Here is a 15,948-nt window from a genome sequence, read left to right on the forward strand (position 1 = left end):
GGTGCTGGACCAAGCTAGCTGAGGGCAGTGGTCAGGACAGAGAGAAATGTGCGGGAGAGGCCAAGGCAGGAAGAAACGGGAGTACCGAGTGGGGGCCAGGAGCGAATTTCATTGACTGCAAAAACTCCACAGCCACACAGTAGCATAACTCAAGTCAGACATGGAAGAAACCAGGTATCGCCTGACACCCTGTTCCAGCAGTGATGTGAAAAATGCTAATGGTTTGCAGAAAGGGTCTCTCTGCTTCACAGAACCCATCTGCTTCCCTCTCCGTACTGCTACCCTCCACCCCAATACCTCCTTTCCCCTCCCCCTAGCCCTTGAGAGCCAAATTTGACTGTGCACCTCATCCCTCCCCCCAAACTAAACCAGTGAAAGTTAAAATTATTTACACTTTCAGCCATTTAAAAACCCAATAAAATAAGATTGCATATGTCCTACTGGGGATTTGGGCATTAGCAGCAGCTACAGCTAGCTCAGTACTCTGCGTGCAAAACGAAAGACAAACAGAAGACGGACCAAAATACTGCACCATTACTAGGAAGCATTTGCTGGGGTTGGTGTTTCAACTGTGGTATAAGGCTTCTATGAGCCGGCTCCTCCCCGGTTGCAGGGCAGGGGCTTCTCCCACTCAGCCAGTGAAGGCTGGGCTCTAGAAGGATGGAAAGGAGTGGTGGTTCCTGACACAGCACATTAACACTGACACTTTTCCATCCCAGTCAACACAAATATCTAAAAACCCACTGCACATTTGCCATGTGAGTTCTTCCTTCTTTCCAGTGACGATAGAGAAAAAAGGGACGCACAAAGAAGACCTAGGACATAGATGCTGCTGTCATCACTGCCTCCTCCTCATCTCTTTGCTTCGGCAGCTCAGCCAGCACAGGAGAGGGAGAAGCCGAAGCCAGAGCAGCAGGAGACTCCTGTGCTTCCTGCTCCTCTCCAAGCCCCAGCTCTACATCCATTTGCTCCAGCTCCCTCTGATCCAGTAGCTCAAAGTCATCTCCTTCCTCCTCGTCCTCTGGTGAAGCTGCTGTCTCTGCTTCCACCGCTTCGGTCTCTGACAGCTGCGCTTGGAAGCTCAGTTTCTCTTCGGGCTCAGTGGGGAGGAATTCGGAGAGGGAGGGCCCCTCGCTGGCCTCCGAGGACCGCAGCAGGGCAGAGAGGGTGTTCTGCACTGCTGTGGTAATGGCAGTGGTGACGATCTCCTCGCTCAGCGTGTCAATGCAGATGCCCAGACCCGGAGCAGGGGCAGTCTTTGGCTCTGCGTCGCCTCCTGCCACTTGCCCACTCCCATTGAAGTGCGTATTTACAAAATGGAGAGGAGATGCTAGGCGAAGGATGGAGAGGTCAGAGTCCACAGCCTCCTTCTCTGCTGAGTCCAGCTCACGGGCAGCATGGGCAAGCTCAGGACCCAGAGGCACACCAAATGCATCTTCATCGCTCTGTGGTCCCAGGTCTCTGGAATGATATTCTTCCACGGAGGGGAACTCTGCCAGGTCCTTGGAAAACGACTCCTCTGGCTCACTGTGCAGGCTCTGCTGATCCAGGTCTGAAAGGCAGCAACATTAGCAATAGCATTAAGGTGTGAGTCCCCTTACCTCGACCCAGGCCGCTGATGCCTCCCATCCACTTACTCTCAGCTGACACACCAAGGCTCGCTCCTGGGGGTCCTCCCAGTGCTGGGAGCACAGCAGGAAGGTGTCTGCAATTATTCCCTTCTCCCAATGGGACAACTCACCTACAGTGCCTCTTCTTTCATCCTGTTCTACATGCTCTGTGCTCAGGGAGGACTGCTTCTTCCCCCAGCTCATGATCTCTGCATCTGCAGCCCTCCTTTAAAACCCATGGCACAGGGTCAGGGAAATCACGCTCACAGCACTTCACCTGCCTATTCTTCCCCAGATGCTCAAGTGACCACATCTGAGTGATTACCTTCACATTCCTCACCACTAACCAGTCTTTCTCTGAGCTCGTAAGGCTGGCAGGGTGGGGGCTCTGACCTGTTTCACCCAGCATCAATGCACGGGTGTGGAACTATCTACACCATACAATTATTTCTGCTGGTCTGTTCCATCCTCCTGTTCTCTGCCAATTAGCATAGACTTTGAGGATGGTTTAGCTCCCTTTTTGGAGTGACAGGAGAACACTGTCTTGTGGAGCTGTAGCTGGAGGAGGATATCCGGTCAGGACCAACTCAGGATCGCCCATTAAGTCATGCTTTGCTGCTATTACCAGTTTCTCTTTTTCACATTTTCTCCTGCAAATAGCTGTCTTCTCTCCCTATTGTCCTGTTAGGATGGATGGGAGGGAGAAGAGATGGCCTTACCGGGACCACAAAGTTGTTTTCAGACAAAACATCCAGGGCAAGGAAGGTATTAAGTACCCCATCACGTACCTTCAGAAACATCCGTCAGCTGTGGGGTTGTAGCCCTTGAGACAGAAAAGCCCCCACTCTCCAGGATGGACGCCTCCTCATCAGAGAGCTCAGAATCCGTGATTGACAGTGCCAGGGCTGTCTTCTTCACATCCACCTGCATGGGATGAAGGCAGAGGAACAAACTACCATTGCTGCCTATGGGCTCCTCCTCACAAACAAGAGTTTCCAGGCAGTTGTTTTTTTTGCTGGAAAGACTCTGCATAGGGACAGTATGAAAACAGGAGGGGTTGCACAAAGTGATCACTGCACTGCCAGGGAAAGACAGTCTTGGCTCAGTGCTCTCCTGCAATAATGCACTGCCTGGAACTTTGCTGGATCTTGGTGCTGAATCTGAAAGAGCTAGCACAAGACAGGGGTTTAGCTCCTTGAGGTCTCTCTGCAAAGGGCTTTGTGCCTTCCTCCTCTCCTGGGACCACTAAGGAGCACAGCACCCTCTTTTCCTGTCACACTGGGCCCTATGAAGACTTCTACAAGCAGCAGCAGGTCCAAGTATCTGCATTGCTTTGGAAACTAAAGCTTCAAGCACAAAGCTGCAGCAAAGGCAGGTACTAGTATTGCTCCTCCCCCCTTTCCAGCGGTGAGGGGAAGTGGAGTCTCTGCACATTACACCAAGACAGTGGGTTTCTTCAAGAGATGCTTGCATTCTCTGGCCATAAAGTGTTAGCATCAAAGCAGTTCTGTAGGTCAGCAGAGGAGACCAGAGCATGGCTCATTCTGCCCTACTACTGCATCACCAGCCCTGCAACACTGGATTTGCAGTACCCCGATTGGAGACAAAGGCTTTCACCGAACCATACCCTTCCCGCCCTGGGATTTTGCAAAGAAGTAACTCGCTGCTCTGCTGTTTGCTACTGGTGCAGCTGTACTCAGACGAACCCCCAGTTCTCAAGTTGCTACAGACCATGGAGGAGGGACTGGTTCCTGCATAGCCCTTCTGTGCTCTTACCACTGGGGAGAAGCCGGACAGCTCTGCTTCACTCTCACTCTCCGTCTCTGCTGTTGGCTCATCACCTGCCGCAGGCTCACTCTTCCCTTGTCGTTCTGTGAGAAAGGAAAGAAAGGCTTTTTAAATGAGCCTGAGCCAGGAATATTATTCTTTTATACATCACTTATCCACCACTTCTCCTACCATGTGTGAAACTGCATAGGTTTCCCCAAATCCCAAGGTTCCCAGAGACAATTCTAATCTATTGCTCTAATCTATTATTCACAGGATAATAGGCAGTTACCTGCCCAGTTGCCCTCCCCATAACTCTCAAGTTTCAGTCTCTTTTCCTCTGCTCCATCGCAGCTGTTCACCCATACACTGTTGTCAGTAATGCCCCCCCACTGCCCCTTTGCTAGGGCTTCATCCTGGGAACATAGCACTGCAGAAAGTCAGAGAGAAGGCAGGTCCTTACTCTTCTTCTCATGCTTGTGGTGTAGCGTCTCTGCCTTCATACTGTAGTCCAGTTTCATCAGGACAGGCTCCAATCGCGTGTACATCCTCTGGATCAGCTCGTGGTAAACCACCAGTGGCCAGAGCAGAATGCTGAGCACTGCGAACACAAGATGCAGGGAGTGTGAGAGCCAGCCCACACGCAGCCTGGCCTTTTCAAAGGGTGCCAGCAAGAAACTCTGCATCAAGGGAAGCACAGTTGGATGACAGTTGCTTTCTCATCTGACTCTGCCTAAAATCCTCATCCTTGGCTCTCCCACTCATTCTGAAGTTGCTTAATTAGCCATCTTTTCCTAAAACATCTCAGTCTTCATTCACATTAGGATACTGATCTACATTAGGATAAAGTATAAGCCCTCCACTTCAGCTAACATGTCCCAGCCTGAATATGCAACAGAATCCCTGAAGTGGGCTTACTAAAATAAAATCACCGAGACTTTTATAAGGGTAGCAGCATACAGCTCATATGTTGACATGCTAGCAGCAGACCACCTGAACAGTTTTCAGAGTTAGCAGGGACTCATGATGCAGTGAAAAAAAAGTTTCACTTAAAGCTAAATGTGCAGTTTCTTTAATAACTCTCCATTTCAAGCCTGGCAGATATGGATTTGCCCACTCAAGGAACTGAGAGGCTGCAGTTTTCTGCTTCTCTGGCCAGCTGGGCCCCAGCAGTAGGTGGGGGAGGAAAAAAATGTTCTAACCACGGCTCCCTCTCCTGACTTTGCAGCTGTACTGCATGCACACACTGAAAGCAAGAGACTACCCAAGGCACATTGTCTGTATTGATTTATCATCTAGTGCAGATCCCCTCAAGAAAACCACAAGTATGCTTCTACCAGCTTATCAACAGCACAGATAGGTCACATTTTAGCTTAAGTCAGATAAGAGAGCTGCTTATACTCACAAATGATGTAGGAGATCATTATGCCTGGAACATAGTGTCCAACTATGGCCAGAATCAGGCAGCCTGAACAGACACTCATGCAGAACTGAAGAAAGAGAGAGAGAGAGAGGAACAAACAGAAGTGACAAGAGGCAGAGATACATCTATGCATCTGATGTAGGAAACCCAGTTAGAGCAAATGGGAGATGCTCCTGACAAACTCAGTACACCAAACTCCCTGAAAGCAGTCCAAGGGTTTATTTTCTTGCCCAGCTTTGCACTGAGTGTGTTCAGATGCTGATGATCACAACTTGGACAGATTGGTTGGATTAAGCTGTACGCATACAAAGAGATTCAAGCACAGGAAGACCAAGGTAGCCCAAGACCCCAATAAAATTAAACATAGCTTTGGGAAAGTTCTGAAACCTTCTTTATGAATTGAATGCTGTTTCCTGAGGTTAGGACGGGATATTGCAAATTGTCATTTTAGAGTACATTTCCTCTGCAGAGCTCAGAATTTTAAAGAAGCCTGTACTGTCTTGACAGAGACTGGAAGCTGTTACAGAGCCACCAGACGATGTGTCACTGCCATGCAATAAACCAGCTGGCAGAAGCATTAGCAGAACCTACAACCCCACCAGACCAGGGTCTTGCTCCTCTAGAGAAAGTGGAAATATAACAGCCCTGATGGCTTGTCCTGCATTCTCCTGGGGATGGGGAGAAGCAAGAACAGACACCCTGCAAGCCAGGGCATGGGTTAAGACACTAACTATATCCAGCAGTGGAAAGCTTCATTCATAATGAAGAGGCAAGGCTAAGGGCTTTGCTTCCAATGAATTCAAGCTTTATAGGCATCTTGGTCCCACTCCCCTACTCCCTGCTGCTCAGACAGTGTTGTAACAGAAGAGGAACAATCAGAAGTGACAGGAACCTGCTTTTTTGGTACCCTGGACTCCAGCAAGCCTGACACAATCCTAGTGGCTGGTCTGTCATTTTTTCATGATGCTAAGGCAACTCCTGTCTACAAACCCTTTCCAAACAACACACGTCACAGCCATCAGAACATGCTTTATGACAGGTTTCCATGCACTCAGGAACACCGCTGCATTTGGACCTTGCTAGCAGCAACCTGCAAAGTAAGTAGGACCAGCTTAAAGGGTCAAGTGGAGCCTGTGAAAGGGCAGAGACTGCAGGTTTCTCTTTTTCTTCTCACTCCCAATCAAAGAGCTTCCTTAGCACACTAGGAAATAAAACAAAGCATAGCTAGCCATTGACAGAAGGGGTTGAGTTCAGCTCTAGCTTACAAATACTGGAAGCCAATTACTCATTACTTAAGCTTCCCATGGCATAATCTGAAAGTAAGGAATAGCAAATGTTAAACAAGGATAGCAATTGTAAAAATATTGATCTGACATTCTTCCATCTCCCAGGCCATTAGCAATGGAGAGAAAAGCCCCTGCACAGAAGAGTAGGTATCTCCAGCTTACCTTAGCAGGATTTTGCCTCTTGTACTGTAGCAGTTCCTGCAGGTACAGCCTGAAGGTGACCCAGCTCTCTGCCAGACAGTGGCACAGCTCAGGGACACTGAGCAGGTGAGGCTGTGCCCCTGAAGTCACCCCCTCACTAGAGACAGACAAGAGCAAGAAGACAATCTCTGAACATAGTTCGTTTTGTTTGCGGGTACAGCTGCACAACGAAGCGAAGCTCCCTACCAAGGGCTTGATAATACTGACCGTATCTTTAACTGAACTACAGAAGACATGTGATTTGTTGATACTTTTTCCCTTTAAGCAGGAACAGCCAAGAGACACCTGAGCCAAGAAGCAGCAGCAGACGCTGTGCTACAGCATCCCCATGCTGCAGGCCCAAGATGCAAAGTGATTTATTGAAAGTGGCACAGACAGAAGCATTGGAGGTAGAACTAGTTACGTGGCATTCTTTAGCATTGAGTCCGAGACAACAAGAGTGTGGAGCTCAGACCCATAACCACGGCCAAGCACAGGATGCAAATTACACCATTACAGACAACACGCATGGCCTGCAAAAATTAGTCTCAGGGATTTCTTTCTCTCTGAAGGATTCTTAAAATAGCCCAGGATAGATATTCTTTGTCTATGTTTTATTTAGGGAAGAAATCCTAGAGTTCCTAATGTCAGAAGAACCCGAGCTTTATTGCTACTTGAAGAACATCAGCTTTCCCCAGAGTCTCAAGCTGTGGCTCCTGAGCTGATAAACAGCTCCCAGTGCAGGAGAAATTGCTACCGACATCATTTCACAGCAGGAGCCATGCAGTCTACGGACAACAGCAAGGAGGGCAGACGAAAGTGTCACACTAAGGTGTGCCCACTCTCCCCTCTCACAAAGGAACACACAGTGAGCTTACCTGTCCCTTCCTGGCTCCTCTGATGGCTGTGCTGTAGGGAGAACAGAGGATATTAGTCAGCCAAGTGAAAAATAAAACATGACATTTTTACTACTTAAATAAAGCAGAGCTGGAGATATATCATCCTTAGCTAGGGATGCACCCTGGGGACCTTCTTCATGCTCACATGCAAGCAGGAATCAGACTAAAGACTGGCCTGGAGTTTGCACAGTCCAGGCTTCAGTGAAGCATACCTGGAGAACCGGAATGGCCAAAGCACTGGTCTCAGGTGTCCCAGCACATCTTGCAGCCTGTGTTGACAAATGAGTGGCACAGCGCTCATATCTGAGGTGCACCCCACCACTAGCACAGGGGTTTTCCAGTGCAGGGATCATACAGCTTACCCTGGACCCCCACACATTTGGGCAGTGCAATCCCCCCAGGATGTGGCACCATATTAAAGACAAGGGCAGCTGCCTAGCTGCCAGCATGGTCCCCAAGCTGGGCAAAACTTCAGCTTCCGCCATGGAGCTAAACAAGGCGCTGGCAGATCTCTGCTGCACTTCCCACTGACCAGACCACAGTCCCTGGCAGGATGCTAGTGTACAAATGCCACAGATCTCCCCCTGTCTCTGCCCTTTCCCATGGAATTAACTACCAAATAGCAATCTCATGTATAATTATCTAATTTTAGGGCTCTTTTATGTCCCCTGACAGCACCTCATGCCAGCAAGGCACAAACTTAACTACACTGCTAAGGTTTGGCAGTCCAGCTGAGAACAAGGCAAAGCGTCTCCCATCCCTCTCTGCACCCAACCCAGTGACAATCAAACGGGGACTCTGTGTAGTGCTGAGGGGTAGAGCAATGTTTCAGTGGCAGAGTTCACATATACTTGTGCTCTGCCCTCAGACACATACAGGAAAAAAAAAAAATCAAATACTTCTGTGACCACTGGAACTCATGCACCTTGTTTCTCATAGATTTGGGTCTTCTGCCTAGCCAACTAGTGTCTAAGGACGCACAAGCTTCAACTAAAGCTCCTCCAGCAGCAGAACATTTATAACTCTCCTGTTTTTAATAAGATTCTTGATCATATTGTCAAGGCCCCTCAAGGTCTACCCTCCTCTACCTGTCTGCCTATTGTCCTGAAACTTGTAGGGACAAAAATATCTTTGAGGCTGTATGGCCAACATCAAACTTGGTTCAAGTTGTCCAAGAGGTTCTAAAAATCTGTGGGACCCTATCTGACACACAGTGTGTCACCACATATATAGGACTAAAACAAAGGAAGAGAGTTTATGCTCAAAGACCAAGCTAGTTGCTAGAAATGGGCTTACAAATGCAATGTGGAAAAAAAAAGGGGGGCTTGAAGCCTCCCTGAAGTCATCAGCCAGATGTGAGGCCCAAGAGTGGAAGTGACTTCCCCAGGGAAACGCACAGAAGAAATGAATACGCTTCACTGCCAACAACAAGTGAGATTTCAGACTCCAATTTAACTCTCGCTTCATTCCCACAGAAGGGAGTAACTGCTTGTAGTGGCCTTGTCACCATCCTCCCAAGATACAGGATGTTTGGCCAAGTATGTCAGACTCCTCCTATCGCTGCAGGCACCACACCAGGCAGCCTGCACAGTGCAGTGCAGCGGTAGGCTATCCACAGAAGGGAGGAGGCAATTCTTTGAGAGCATGACCCAGATTTCCAGTAATCCGGCCTGACAAGAGAAGTCAACTGCTCTCAGACTGGGTTGCCTATCCGTTCCTCTACCCATGAATGTTTGGCATGGCTGTCTGGGCAGCCAGCCGGCACTGGCCATGAAAGAAACTCAAGTTTATTGCCTCAGAGTGAGAAAGAAGTATTACGGATGCAGCTTCACCCATGCTGAGCAGTTGCTTCTCTCTCATAACAGCCGTTGTTGTATTTTGTTACTGCGCTCAGGAATCTAAAGCTGCTTAATTGCAGCATACAGAAGTCCATCTGTATCTCAAAGCCTCATCATTTACCTGCACTAGGTGACTAAAAAAATTATATTTGGCACTGGTCCATCTATGATTGCTGGCTATACTGGTTGTACCAGCTAACAAACAAGGTGCTGAGATGCTCACTTGTAGTCTGCTGGATGTACTCTGCAGATGCACCGCAATGCCACAAGTGGCATGGCACAGGAACTCCATGTTTCCCAGGCTGACTGCAGTGTCCAAGCCATCAAAAACAGGCCAACAGAGGGAGTGAAACAATTGCCCTCAACTGCTTTTTCTGAGGGTGTCAGAGAGACTTTTAACCCAGGGGGACTGTGGAACATTTCAGCAGGCTGTAGAGTGCTCATGTGATTTAACTTATCTGGCAAAACACAAGCTTTCTTTAAAATCAATAGTACCTTGCTGCCTACAGTAGTGTAGTCTGCCTGCTGTCCATCCCAATGCACTGGAGTCTCACACTGGTTGGAGGAACAGTACAATCACAATAAACCTAAGTGAATTTGACCCATCGGAAATGCTCTTTAAGTAAGACTTAACTCCAACCTGTGCCGCAACACTGTTGAGCACCAGTACAATTAAGCCAGAAAGCAGGACACCCAGCTGACCTCAGAACATCAATAACCGGCTGAAATCTTGCTGTCAGCATTTCACACTGGATTGTGGATTAATATGAACCACTTGACACACACCAGACTCTTCTGGGAGACCAGTCAGCAGCACAAGAGTTTAGGTTACATGTTGGTACTGACAAATTATCGCTGATGGATTCCTCAGCTCTTACAGGTTTTCAACACGTCCCCAAGAGGCATTCTTCATCAGCGTATAAACTTTAGCTAGAAAGCAGGGGCCCTTTTTAAGGAGTACTAGCATTCACTCACAACGCAGCCATTGCTAGAGCTCTTCTCCACTAAACTTGACCAAAACACAGCCGCCAAACAACAACGCTACAAAAACATCCCTACTTGATAGCCATTTCAGGAGAAAGTGGAGATGTTTTCTAGGTCATTAAACAGTATTTACTAACTACTCCACATAGAGGTGATTACATATGAAGAAAATATCCTGCAAGGGAGCTGAAAATACCCAGTCCCTTCTGACAGGACCTAAAAAGGTTGTGCATCTCGGTGCTGCTAGTGCATCCCTGTTCACAGCATGTGAGTAACTGCAGAATAAATGCTGGGGTTTAATGCCAGCATTCCTTCAGAAGTGACGTAATAAGCAGCACCCAAGACATACAGAACTGCCAAAAGCTGAGGTTTGTGTATATACATGCCAATTCTTAAAGGTACTGACCTATTTCCAAAAACTCCTGGAAAGGTTTACAGGAAGCACTGAGGAGGAAAGCCACAAAGCTACAGCTCTGCTTCAGTGGGAAGCCAGAGCCAGACAACCCCCCCAAAGTATTTAACAGTGCCAATTCAACCAGAAGGCCCCTCAGGTAAGCGGGACACAGCTCCTTCCTTGCAGGGAGTGAGGAAATGTGGTCCAGTGGAATAAGCTGAAATCAGGATTGTAACCTAATCAGGTACACCAGAAAGGCGTCCCTGTTCTTTGGTGTCAGCAGCAGAGAGGCAGAAAGGAGTCAGAAGGGAGCAAAACATGGGGAAGAACACCACTGAGGACCAGCTCAGTAGGATGCACACTAACTTCTCGCAGAGTTGATGACACAGGATTAGCCCAACTTCTATTTTTTTTTTCATTCTTCACTGCTCTGCATCACATAAATTGATTTCAGTATAGATTTCCTATTTCCTCTGAGATAATGCAACTTTTACAAGCCTGGCCCTTTCTGGAGAGGCTCTACCCCCACCTGCCTCAATAACACCATTCTGTATGGGACACCAAGCCTTTGCATTTCTGGACGTGTTTCAAATGAGATGTTTTGGGTTGGGTTTAAACTATTCCCTTAAAAAAATAATGCGAATAAGCAGGAAATTAAATTGGCCAGTCCAGTTTGGCTGCCTAGTTACCTGAACCGCACAAAGCAAACAGTTTGAGACTACAGCTGAAACGTATCTAAGCTTATCAGGACTTCTGTGAAAGCACCCTTTAAGTCAGTACCCTTTTAGGTCACATAAAGGGTACCTTACAAACGCACACATAGAGGGGCTTTCATTCAGAAACCCTCCCTAGAGTAGGGAGGCAGGGACAGTGGGCCCCAGGCTGCCTTTGAACAGCAGCAGTAAGATGAAGTAGGCAGGTCTAGGTCCAGTCGTATAATAAATTCCAATGAAGGAGGCACTCAAAGCAGACAGCAGCCAATCTATGCCTAACATCATAATGAGAATATTACTCTTGTTGCTATTGTGTCTGAGCTTGGCAAAGACCTTTAATAAATGGGAAAGATAAGCCAAGTGATCAGACTCACCGATTAGCTGGAGACCAAATGCTGTTCAGCACAGGTACAATACACTAACTGTCCTGGCTGTTAGACCTCATCATCCACTCTGCTATGTGTTGCAAGGCAACATGGCTCTCATCTGCTTTGCCTCTCTCAGGCCATAAGCCCACACCGTACTTAACTAAAACCAACACAATTCAACCCCCTGTTTCCTCTCCCTAGCTCAGCTGGCCATATATACTCAGATCTGGAATGTCCTTTTCACCATGACACTTGCAGGAGAGAGAGGGCACACGCATCTGCTAACTTACACAGCTAGCAGAAGTTAAACTCTGCATAGAGATAAGAGACCACAAGCACACTTAATATGTTCCTTTCTAAGCTGGCTAGGAAAAATCTAAGATTTGAGAAATTCCAGTGCCCAGTGGAAACACTTCAACATCCTTGTCACTGGCTTCTCTGACAAGCTTCTCTGAGCCAGCTGGGCCTCATCGGTCACTCTCAAGACTACACCCAGCACCTCTCAGCACTGGGAGCAATTCTATCAGTCCTCAAAGACTGCTGCTTTCTATTTGCACAGGCTTGCCAAGGGGTACATCCTAATACTCTGGCAGACACCAGTACGCAAGGGGCAGCAACAGTAACAAAGTCTGCAGCTGGAGAAGGAACAGGGCTTGCACAACCTCTAACAGAGCCAGGAAGAGACCGACTGTGGCCATAGTGCAGGAGTTGGTAACATCAGAACTGCATCACCAGCTACAGTGTTACCCATCACATACCTGAGAAGTCAAATAGGAATCTGGGCTTCCATCTCTCCAGCAAGAGGATGCCAAGAAAGGACATGCTGAGGAGAAAGAGGGGTCTCAGGGAAGTGGAGGAAAACAACCTAGAAACCAAATGGGAAATTGTTAGTTGGGGTAATGCTAGGAAAAGGCAATCAGCTGCTGCTCTTGATGAGCAAACAAATGCTGCTCAGCGTTCAACAGAACAGAAACATCTGACTGCTACAGGCCAATGCAGTAAGCACTGTACTCCACAGCACCCGCTCAGCCATGAGAACGTTCTCAAATGGCGCCTCTGCCCACTATCCAACCGTGATCAGACAGTTGACTACCTGTCATCTCCGAGCATGCTCCTCCCCTGCTCCCGAGTTTCTCCTTCAGTTGTGAAGCAACGCTAATGCTCCCTTGCACTAGTACAAGTCCTTTCAAGTGCTCAAGGTGGAGGCTTTAGATAACATAAATACGAATTGCTGTAGCAGGCTCTGCAGAAGACTGGTTGAGAATTAGCCTCTTCTCTGAAAACTTATGTCCCATCTGTCATCACAACATCCAGTGTCATCCCCAAGTAGCACCAAAACAGATCCTGTATCAGCTTATGGATGCTAGGTTTTTTTAATTGCAAACATTTCCCTGCTTAATCAGAGCCTAGCATTTAAGTGGTTGAGTTGTTCACTTGACTTTATCTTAAGACCTTTTATGTCACTCACCAACACATTTGTTTGAGCCAAACACCAGCAGATACTCATGCAATCCCAACATCAAAGAGTTTATCTCCCCACTTCATATAGATTCAACAGCAAAGGTCCCAGGATGGGACTTGAGCCAGTAGTGGCTGTTGGTATTCCTACTTTCATCAGCACTTTGCTCCAGCTCAGAGAAGCTGTTTTTAAGTCACTCCAGAGCAACTGCCACCATTCTCAGATGGCCAGGGGAAATGCTCTCACCCTCTCTCCATTCATGAAAATTCCTTTCCAGAAAGTAAAAGCCACTCAGGTGTTTTATCTTGCTCCTCTTCAACAAATATTTGTCAATAACTAACAGCAAACGCACCAACCAATGAACAGAACCAGAGAGCACATGCACTTTGCTGTGCAGCGCAGTGGAGAGCTGTGCTCCCCATCAACTTAGAGGCAGAGGCAGAGGACTTGGAAGAGATCTGTCTCACTGAGGAGCACAGAATAAAATCTATATTCTCTCCAATGACTTACTGAGGCTCTGTAATGACCTAAACAACACAGCTTTCATCCCTTCTCATGGGACAACAATTCTGTAGCTTAACACGTCAGCTCCGGAAGAATTTCCTCCTATTCCCCCCCCCCCCAATTTATGTATTTCAGCTACAGGATACAGGCTAAATGCTCCATGGGACTGTAAATAATTCCTCCCCCTCCATGATATTTAAATCTCTCTCTTCTGTCCCATATTCTGGGCACTCTTTGTTCTTCCCTCAACCTTTTCATACACAGCCCCTTAGTCATCATCCTATACTGTTCCTGCAGTCTCATGGCACACACTTCCCCCTCCTGCTAACTTCAAAGTTCTGCATTTGGACCTTTCCAGTTGGTAGAGTAGCCCAAAGTCATTTAAGTACCCAGCTATTATATATGCCTCTGAATAATCTTATGGATGAGGGAAGAGAATATAAGCAGCCTCTTCAGAGTGACTTCAAAGGCTGTTTGGTCACATACTTTTCCACTCCTCCTTCTCTGACTTCAGTTTGTTCTTTCCTATCTCATCTGCAACTAACAGTTAACTCTTTCCCTGAACAGTTTTGACCTTTTCTGCTTAGAAAGCCACTGACTGAGAACATCTTGCCAATACAACTGACTCATTGTTTATACAAACAAACAGGATGTTTTTCATTCCCATCCACAGCTGGGTTCTGCCACTCACACTCCAGACTCGTTATACTGCTGCTGTGTCCATAAGACCAACAACCAGGGAAGGCGGGATGGCAGGAATATGGTCATACTGAAACAGAGCAGCCTTGGCCTTCACAAAAGATCAGCGTCCTCCAAAAACAGATCAATGAGTAGAAGGGTTTAAATAAAACACACGGCAATCTTCCATTCCAGCAAACTACTGGGTTTGCCGACTGTGATTATGGGGTGAAATGAACCAATAGAGCAAGGAGGCAAAATTTAACTAGAAATGTGCCTGGGCGAGTCTCCAATTAGGCACAGCAGCTGGGAGCTGCATTTTATTATCATAGGACAAATCCTGTCCAACCTCTTGGCACTTTGCTTGCATCAGGGAGGAGCCTGTTTATGCTTGTCAAAGGATGTCAAAGGAAAACAGCAGGGTTACTCCTGGCTAAACACATCCTCTGTAGCTGTTTCTTGCGGACTGTAGCTGCCCTCATCTTTATCACAGAAATATAGACGACAGACACCAGAGACAGGATTAGATGGTGCAGCAGTTCCCAAACATCCTGGGCCACAGATCACTGTCAACCCTGAAGACTTATGACAAGCAACCGCACACCATCACCATCAACGTTTTAATTAAAAACACCCTAAAAACCATACGGTTCCTGCTGCAGCCCACTCACCACAACCTCCTTGACCTCGATTTGGGAACCGGGGAGAAAAGGCAATGAGGCTGGAACGGAAGACAAGACATACCACTGCATGCCGGGGTCCCACTGACAGCTCCTCTGGGTCTCTCACCCCACTACCATCCCAAGTCAACAGACAAGAGGCTTCCTAACCCTTTTAAGAAGGGTCCAAGGACTACCTCATACAACTGCTGCCCAGGGCTTCTCATGTATGACCAAAAACTGGGCAACTCTTTGTTTGTACAGTTAGCGCTTTTATTTCCGCTCCCTCCCCACAGTATGTCTGTTACTCTTCAGCAGGAAAACAAGCGCACGGGAAGGCCTGTATTTTCAGTTATTTTCACCAATCGCTTCGTGCCCTTCCACGTTTCAGGGAGCAGGGATGGGGACACCCGGGCTGCAGCTCCACTGCGGAGCCCCGCGCGAGGGAGAAGCCAGGCTGGGCCGCCGGCAGCACGCAGGCGAAGCCCGCGGAAGGGCCGAGCGCGGGGGCTGCCAGGCCAGGCCCGGTCCGGTCCGGCCCGGCCCGGCCCCCCGCTGCCTCCGCCCCGCGCCCCGCGGCCTTCCAGCGCGGCCCCCCCGCCGACGGCCGGGCGCCACTGAACGGGGGGCAGAGCGGCGCCAGCCCCCCCGCGCACGCGCACGGCGCCCCCCGCCCCCCCCGCCGCCGCCGCCGCCGCCGCCGCCGCCGCTCACCAGAGGGCCCCGCCGAGCGCGGCGGCGGTGACGAGGCTGTGCAGCGGCCTCTCCCACACCAGCAGCCGCTGCGCCGCCGCCAGCGCCGCCTCCCAGCCCCGCAGCCGCTGCCGCAGCGCCGCCGCCAGCCGCGCCGCCGCCACGGCCGCCGCCTCCTCTTCCTCCTCCTCGGCGGCCGCCGCCGCCGCCGCCGCCTCCTCCGCCCGGCCGCTCGCCATGGCTGCGGCTCCCGGCGCCGCCGAGGCAGGAGGGCGGGGGCGCTGTCAGCCGCCGCCGGAAGGGGGAGGCGGCGACGCGCTGAGGCCGCCCCGGGCGGGCGGCACCACGTGACGGGGGCCGGCGGCCGTGGCGGCGGCGCGCATGCGCCGCAACCTCGCTCCCCGCGGGGGGGGGGCTGGCCGCGCATGCCCGGTGGGCGCGGGAGCGGCGGGGGGCTCTGCGCATGCGCCTCCGGTGTTGTCCCTCTCTCCCC

At 49.4% G+C, this 15,948-nt stretch overlaps 1 protein-coding gene across 1 annotated transcript; it reads right to left on the reverse strand.

The window, feature by feature from the left end:
- Positions 1-89: 89 nt before the first annotated feature.
- RETREG2 (reticulophagy regulator family member 2) lies at positions 90-15,705 on the reverse strand. Its single transcript, XM_067299182.1, has 9 exons — positions 15,477-15,705; positions 12,221-12,327; positions 7,145-7,175; positions 6,249-6,384; positions 4,783-4,867; positions 3,841-3,978; positions 3,387-3,481; positions 2,399-2,534; positions 90-1,552 (listed from the first exon to the last, which is right to left on the reverse strand). Exons 1-9 carry the CDS (start codon positions 15,692-15,694, stop codon positions 816-818), a joined length of 1,683 nt encoding a protein of 560 aa, XP_067155283.1. The 5' UTR covers positions 15,695-15,705; the 3' UTR covers positions 90-815.
- Positions 15,706-15,948: the final 243 nt, after the last annotated feature.

This window comes from Apteryx mantelli, chromosome 6, assembly GCF_036417845.1.
Source record: "Apteryx mantelli isolate bAptMan1 chromosome 6, bAptMan1.hap1, whole genome shotgun sequence".
Classification (NCBI taxonomy): domain Eukaryota; kingdom Metazoa; phylum Chordata; class Aves; order Apterygiformes; family Apterygidae; genus Apteryx; species Apteryx mantelli.